The 7,202-nt window shown below is 48.6% G+C and overlaps 3 protein-coding genes across 5 annotated transcripts; 1 reads left to right on the top strand and 2 right to left on the bottom strand.

Annotated features, from left to right (window-relative positions):
• Positions 1-901: 901 nt before the first annotated feature.
• On the top strand, positions 902-2,887 carry LOC131887223 (bystin-like). Its single transcript, XM_059235778.1, has 2 exons — positions 902-1,050; positions 1,573-2,887. Exons 1-2 carry the CDS (start codon positions 979-981, stop codon positions 2,827-2,829), a joined length of 1,329 nt encoding a protein of 442 aa, XP_059091761.1. The 5' UTR covers positions 902-978; the 3' UTR covers positions 2,830-2,887.
• On the bottom strand, positions 2,869-3,645 carry LOC131887229 (PRELI domain-containing protein 1, mitochondrial-like). The gene has a single exon (XM_059235783.1). The coding sequence runs from the start codon at positions 3,643-3,645 to the stop codon at positions 3,040-3,042; it is 606 nt and encodes a 201-aa protein (XP_059091766.1). The 3' UTR covers positions 2,869-3,039.
• An 11-nt stretch (positions 3,646-3,656) lies between these two features.
• Positions 3,657-5,735, bottom strand: LOC131887230 (zinc finger HIT domain-containing protein 3-like). 3 transcript variants are annotated; one of them, XM_059235786.1, is made up of 2 exons: positions 5,671-5,735; positions 3,657-4,056 (listed from the first exon to the last, which is right to left on the bottom strand). In XM_059235786.1, exons 1-2 carry the CDS (start codon positions 5,718-5,720, stop codon positions 3,657-3,659), a joined length of 450 nt encoding a protein of 149 aa, XP_059091769.1. In that variant the 5' UTR covers positions 5,721-5,735. The 3 variants fall into 3 exon arrangements, 2 of the variants coding, with proteins under 2 accessions (XP_059091769.1, XP_059091768.1); XM_059235785.1 differs by lacking the exon at positions 5,671-5,735 and adding an exon at positions 5,381-5,664; XR_009374015.1 differs by lacking the exon at positions 5,671-5,735 and adding an exon at positions 5,434-5,664 and having other exon boundaries at positions 3,917-4,056.
• Positions 5,736-7,202: the final 1,467 nt, after the last annotated feature.

Genomic DNA, 7,202 nt, shown 5'->3' with positions numbered 1-7,202 from the left:
CAGCTGTCTCCCAAGCTGTTCGGGGCAAATGGTCAGTGGATTATGCGCATACTGCTCTCCACTGTCCACTGGTTACCGATTCAGCTGCAGTCCAAAACAAACAACAAACTCGATTTTTACTCTTCTATGGTACTTCTTCTATGGTTCAAGTTGGACTAGCGTGACCCCAGGTTGGGCCCCCAAAGTGATCATTCCATGAAATGAGAGCGGCCAGAACGGGACCAGAACCGGAAATATGACCAAAGCACTTATTGGTTTTATGTTTCCCCCCATGACTACAACCGTGAGTGCTCGGTGAGCTCCGGGCTTACTTTTAGGGCGGCCAATAGGCTGAGCTTTTCCCTATCACTCAAGTCATCAGGGACTCTAAAGAGAGGAAAAGACACGGCTTTCCTCTAACCGCCAAGTTAGGCCATAACGTTGAATCAAGACTGTAACTCTAGTATCAATAAACAAGATTAACCATACTTCATAGACATTGAAGTGTTTTCCATTAAATAATGATCTCCTTGATATACAACTCTGTCCAAATACCAAAAATTTCTGAATTAATTTTGAAAGTCAGAAGAATGAATGAAATACCCATGAACATCAAATCAATCAAAATCAATCAAATTTCTTTCAAATCAGTGAAACATTGCGTAAAACTGGCTCAAAAACAAGCACAGATAGTTTGTCTCCTTTTGGATAGAGAATCATGCCCAGAATGAGAACCATGGTTTCATAACAAGTTCATCAAATTGCTTGCAACTGGGTCAAGATGATTCTAAAACAATTTTCTACAAATAATATTACTAGCAAAAATGTAAATGGCCTAACGCCAGCGTCCCATTCTCTGGCTTCAGACTTAAGTCACGCTGAGGTAGACTCGAAAAAAAACAACAAAAAAATAACATGACATTCCACAGCTGACGTTGCAGATTACGCACGTGTTTTGGGAGAGCGAAACATTGGGGGCGTGACATTGGGCCGAAGAAAATGGGTAAAGCTAAGAAGATTAAAGCCAGTCAGACGCCCCAAAACCTGCCCTTGGCTCATCAGATCGAGCGGGTAAGTACCTGAAAGGGCCTGGGACTGAGGATCCCTATGGTGATTAACTATGGGAGACAGGAAACCAGATCCGCGTCTCTGCCTTGCCTCATTCTTGTATCATGCTGGTCCATGGGATTGTCACATTACAATGCCGGTAATAGAGCCAGAAGTCATGGGGTGGGCCTGGCCACACCTGGCCAGACCTGGCCCAATCATTGTTTTCCATGGCAAGTTGGAGCACAGATTTAGTCTACATGAAGGCGGCGTCGGGGCCAGAATGTAATAGAGGAGTTTGGCGACGTCCACCAATTAGCAACAAATGACGGGCCCGATAGTGGCCTCAGTCGGAAATACTTGGCCCGAAACCGATTCTGGAATTGTTTCAGTTCTGGTCCAATCCATCCATGGCGGTTTACAAGCCGAAACCCCTCCTTCATTCAAGCTAACCTTCAACTTACCACCTCAGTCTGATCAGGGCCCCTAAAATCCATGAATAGTCCAAACCCGCAGATGTTAATAGTGTAGGTGATCTGTTTTTAGGCGGGCACGGTGGTGGAACGCGATGTGTCGCGCGCCAAAGCCCATCGGGGCTCCAAATATCCCGAAAACGCCGAGGGCGATCAAGTGGTGGGCGGGAAACTCTCGCAGCAGATCCTGAGCCAAGCGCGTCAGCAACTCGAAGAACTGGCCCAAGAAAGCCCGCCCACCACCGGGACGCCCCAGCGCCCACCTCTGTCTCGACTCGGTCCCCCACTCGATGCCGACGACGACGATGATGCTGATGACCTGGGCCTTGGCTCCGATCATCCCGATCCGGAAATGGACGGAGCGGACTTTGCCACCGATCTGCACATCAACGAAAAGGACAACCAAGCCTTTGCGGCCTTCATGACCCACTCGAACGAGCCCAAACGCACATTGGCCCAAATCATCCAAGCCAAGATCGACGAGAAGCGCACCGAGATCGAAACGGAATTCTCGGACGCCGGAAGCCTCCAAAAGCAAGCTTTTGACCCGGCCACGGTCGCCATGTTCGAAGGCGTGGGCCGCGTTTTGGCCCGTTATCGGAGCGGTAAAGTGCCCAAAGCCTTCAAGGTGGTGCCCCAATTCCGCCATTGGGAGGATTTGATCTTGCTCACCCAACCCGATAATTGGTCGGCCGCTGCCATGTATCAGGCTACCAAGATTTTCGCCTCCAACCTCAGGGAAACCATGGCCCAACGGTTCTATAATTACATCTTGTTGCCCCGCGTGCGTGACGATATCGACACGTATCAGCGACTCAATTTCCACCTATATCAGGCTTTGCGCAAGGCCCTCTTCAAACCCGGAGCGTTTTTCAAAGGCTTTCTGATTCCGCTCTGTGAAGCCGGTGATTGTACCTTGCGTGAGGCCATCATTATTGGCTCGGTTTTGGCCAAGAACTCCATTCCCATTATGCACTCTTGCGCAACCATGCTCAAGATCGCCGAGATGGAGTATAGCGGCGCCAATTCGATCTTTTTGCGGATTTTCCTGGACAAGAAGTACGCCTTGCCGTTTCGCGTGGTCGATGCGGTCGTGTTTCATTTCCTGCGATTCCGGTCCGAAAGACGCGAGCTGCCCGTGCTGTGGCATCAATCCTTTCTGACCTTTGTTCAACGCTACAAAGGCCATGTGAGCTCCGAGCAAAGAGACGGCCTTTTGGAATTATTGCGGTTCCAACAGCATCACGGCATCACACCCGAAATCCGCCGCGAATTGGCCAATGCCAAATGTCGGGATATGGAAGTGGCTGAGCCTATGGAGTCATTGTAACTAGCTAGTAAGTCGTATGAGTAAAGAATAAAATGCGCGTTTCAAACGTACGGCTGAATTTGTTAATGGCCTCATCATTCAATTATGTTCCACGGACTTTCATGGCCCGATAAATGACGTGGTTGACGATAATACGATCCTGCATGAATTTGACATCTGTTTCGAGAGGATGCGAGCAAACCCCTCTCATTATATAACTTTCGGATCTAGTCATGAAGAGTTTAGATCACATCTCAACGTCCCGTTGGGTCGATGGCCCACGAGGCCATTCCGATGCCCCAAATCGTCATTTCGGATCACTTGAGAACCCTTGCCATAAGTCCGTCTCAAAACCCACTCGAAACCTTGGGTGGCACTCGCACAATTCTTCTTGAAGCGATCAATGCCAAACTTCTTGATGGCACTTCGGAAACCATACATGTCCGAATTGATCCAGACCTCCTTCTTGAGACGGGTCTGATGAGCATCCACCGGATCCGGACAGATCACCTCTTTTTGGGTCGTGCCCATAAAGTATCGTAGCCCAATATTCCTCGTGTACGTGGTCATGGTTCGCTGATGGGGGTCTACAATCACTTCTTCCACCACGGGCACATTCCGGGTGGAAAAGAAGTGTTGACCCCAGCTGGGTAGTTTATTGGTTTTCGTCAAGAACCGCTTGGTGTAGAGATGTCCATTGGGCAGAATCCGGATCTCGACAAAGTCTTCACTAAAAACATGCTCACTGTGGGGATTCGGGTACTTGGACCAGAAGCCGGATGTCACTTGGACCCACGAGAACGGAACAGTCTGCTCCGTGGACCAATATCGCTCCATGAGCTAGGTCCTCAAGCGTCTTCTTGGGCTTGCTCAATGGTCTCTTGCACAAACTCTTGGACCTGCTCCAACGAGGGCTCCTCGCCTTCGTTCAATTCCGGATGGAGGACCTTGAGGCAGATATTGGCAAACTCCAGGAACAAGGGCTCTTGCATGGCCAAGTTCATGAAGCCTTTGGGGTTATGGGTGGTGTTCATGAACGTGAGGAAACGGCGAAGCTCCGGATTGGCCAGGACCCGTTTCAGTTCCTCGGAATGGGCCAGTTGTTCCAGATGCTCATGAGGCACAACCACGGCTTCATCTTCCGTGTAGATGAGGGATGAGTGGCCCCCTAAATCCTTTGCTGGGTCCTGCTCCGGAGCCGAGGGTTGACAAGATTCTTGGTGGGCTTTATAGCAAGTCACAGAGCAACTGAAACAAATACAAGCAATGTAAGAGTTATGATTATTTTTAGCATTCATATAATTCGACTCCCAAGCTTAAAGGATGGCACAATGAACGTGCTTCCAACTATCCGTGACTTCATTCCTCTGACTCACGCTGACTCATGTCATAAAACGACACTTGAACTCCCCCTCACTGGCCGAGATGACGTGGGTTGAACAAAAATTTACATTACAAACAATATTTCACTATTCAAAGCCGGATCAGACGTTATCGTTATCTTAATTTTTTGACTGACGTCACCTAATGATACATTTCTCATGCTATTCAGATGATGATAAATGGTCAACCCAACTGAGATATCGGGTCATTTTGAAGTTGTCCTTCCGACCGAAGTAGTCTTAGCTTATTCAGGTTCGTGGTTTGGGATCCCATCTTTTCATTTCATAAAAAACCTTCATTTTCTGCCCTAACTTTGAAACAGTGTAAAGATACAGGCGAAGCAGATGAGGTCACTAGACATGTCCACGAACAGTATAGCTTGTCAGTATGCGGGTGAAAAAGTGCAACTGGAACAATCCCAATGGGCATGGAAGTAAAGGGTTTTTTTTCCGTTTGAAAACGGAAAGCGTATTTGTTCCGACCTGTCCTCTACCCGAGTCAGGCCACGAGATCAATGGAGGAGCTACGAAACGTTTAGTAAAAGCGGGCCATCTGGGCGATTGCTCCGGGAATCGCAGTCCATCCGTAATTCAATGGTCTAAATTCAGGCCCACAGAATGTATCAGAGAGTCAGCCGAACTTGTGATTCCATCAGAGCCACCTTTAGTTATAGAAGAAAGTAGGAAACTTTAAGCTCTGGGTCTCGGATGCATCAATGAAACAAGCCAAATTGTCAGGTTCAAACACACATTTTTAAATCACATTCAAAAGCATCTCATGCTCAAACTCTTTCTTGACCGTTAATGGCTTGAACTGATAACTTTAGATCAATTCAATAAATGTACGAAAGTTCGGGATCTTCAAAGATAAACATTTTTTTCTTTTCCTTGCAATCTGAATTTTCTTTTTTAAATCCGTACTCCCGATTACGCCCAATCCTCCTGTTACATCGCACATAAGGCATACGATTCTCGATTCAAAATTCTCAGAGTTCTCCCTCAGCTAGAAATGTGGTCCAGGCCCAAGATGGGTTTTATTAGTCCCAGGGCTGGGAAGTATCTCGGCCCAATCGAACGGCCAGACTTCATGGCCCCAGGCTCTCCCCGCCTTAGGCTTCAACCCTGCAAAAGTCTTGGACCCAGAAAAAACGAGGGCCAATGGGTGGAACGGTGGGTTCTGCGTGGCTTACTAAGGCGATCGACATCGGGGGCACAGATATTTTTTGTCCTGAACCTGGCATACCCGGCACAAAATCAAGGCAGCAGGCGAAGGCGAGGACAAAGGCCAGGACGAGCACGGAGCTGGACTACTCATGTTTCGCGATGGATAAAAGGTCCCCATCCAACGGGAGGGTTCTTAACACTGGCACACACTCAGTCCGGCAAAAACCTAACTGGGTGACACGGCCAAAAAACGGGGAATGAGGCCAAGTCTGGGCGTCACAGTCCTTACTCACTCTTCAGGAGCACAACAACTAACCTGGGATCCAGCTTAGCCGATTTCCACGCACATGGTTTCAGTCTCTCCATATAAATTATGACTGAAATGTGAAGCCCATCGCTGATCTATCTCAAACTGAAGGGCACAGGTCAAAGCTAGTGATATTCAAGGGACAAAGTATGGGAAGCATGAATTATTTTCGTATTGGAATCCTCTCAGCTTTGACGCAAGTTGCTCAAAATCCAGTGAGACTTGTGTCAAGAATGGCAATGTGTTTTGAGGTCACTTGGTTACCCCGGCCAGGACGGGGCTCTCGCCGCCCAGAGCTCAAGTTACTCTAGTCAGAGCGGGAAACAGAGGCATGTCCTTAACTGGGCGACGCCGTGCTAGGCTCTCCAAGTGACATCAAAATTGCAAAAAAGTAACATCACCCATTTCAGCCAGGGGATTACAATGTTTAGATCCAGTCTCAAACGGATTGGCCTGGCCCTGGTTTTGGTCACCCTATCCGACCACTCCACCATCCATTAGAACTGAGGCTACGCCAACCTACTCTTCTTCTTCAACCTCTCGCCTGAGCCCCAAACATCCCGCCCCATTGCCCTACAATTTTATCGGATTCCTCTATCCTTTCCACTATCTAATCCATCAATCGTTTCATATCACTATTTCAGAATTCCGATTTTCCTCCAGAGTCACCTATTCTCGCGGACACGCACCGTCGCCATCAACGGTTAGCCGCCTTTTCCGCCGCTTTCAAATCCTAATCAGCCTGGTGTGTTCTTTGCGTCCGAGAGGCAGGCCAGATTGAGGCAATCTCTGCCGACCCAGTCGTTCGCTCATTCACTTCGCTCTCACTCAGCCTGACCGAACTTCAGCCACTAGCCATTCCTGGCAGCGTTGCCAAAAGACTTCGATGGAGGCTAAAATCTCCAAAACTGGCATTTTTTGACAATTCAATGGCCACGAATACAATAAGTGGCCATCGAGGCTTCAATTGACCACCCAATCCCTAGTTTAACCGAGTTTGGCCGTCCCCATGGCTACTTTGGATGACACAATTTTGAACAAAATCATCTCACCATGGAGTCTCTATTCACAATGAACATTGATTTGGGGGACTGGCTATAGAGAAAACTGGCTCCTTCATATTGGTAGAAAGCTCCGTAAATTAGGTTATAAATTTGCCCAAAGATCCATCAGGTGACTTGGTTTCTCGCTTCAATTTCATGCGTCATCCCATGCATCAATTCTTCATGGTCTGGGTTGTCATATCCTGTAGGGGAAGAGCATAGACTAAGATCAGGACCAATGGTCTACATGGGAAGAATTAATTCCCCAGTGGGCACCTTTGACATCAAATTTGGCCCCCAAACCTGCTGACCATCCGGCAAAGCTGCCTTCCAGCTCTCTCTCTTTCTCTCGTTGGGCAGGTCTCGGCCCAGTAGCCTAGAAGGCGCAAGGGCGCAAGACCTGCCACAAGGCCAGATAGCAGGCCCTCAACCCGACCGCCGACCCACACTGGCTGGCTGGCCTCTAGGCAGACGGGCAGAGAGCGAGCGAGCGAGCGA

This window comes from Tigriopus californicus, chromosome 9 (genome assembly GCF_007210705.1).
Source record: "Tigriopus californicus strain San Diego chromosome 9, Tcal_SD_v2.1, whole genome shotgun sequence".
NCBI classification, from domain to species: Eukaryota; Metazoa; Arthropoda; class Copepoda; order Harpacticoida; family Harpacticidae; genus Tigriopus; species Tigriopus californicus.
Note: the sequence above shows the minus strand (reverse complement) of the source record. Positions and strands in the feature narration are given on the sequence as shown.

Excerpts from the sequence above, each read along its gene's own strand:
- LOC131887223 (XM_059235778.1), top strand. The coding sequence starts at position 979 with ATGGGTAAAGCTAAGAAGATTAAAGCCAGTCAGACGCCCCAAAACCTG. Across the intron at positions 1,051-1,572 it reads TGGCTCATCAGATCGAGCGG|GCGGGCACGGTGGTGGAACG; the intron begins GTAAGTACCTGA and ends ATCTGTTTTTAG.
- LOC131887229 (XM_059235783.1), bottom strand. The coding sequence starts at position 3,645 with ATGGAGCGATATTGGTCCACGGAGCAGACTGTTCCGTTCTCGTGGGTC.
- LOC131887230 (XM_059235785.1), bottom strand. The coding sequence starts at position 5,532 with ATGGGGACCTTTTATCCATCGCGAAACATGAGTAGTCCAGCTCCGTGC. Across the intron at positions 4,057-5,380 it reads CCCCGATGTCGATCGCCTTA|TTGCTCTGTGACTTGCTATA; the intron begins GTAAGCCACGCA and ends TATTTGTTTCAG.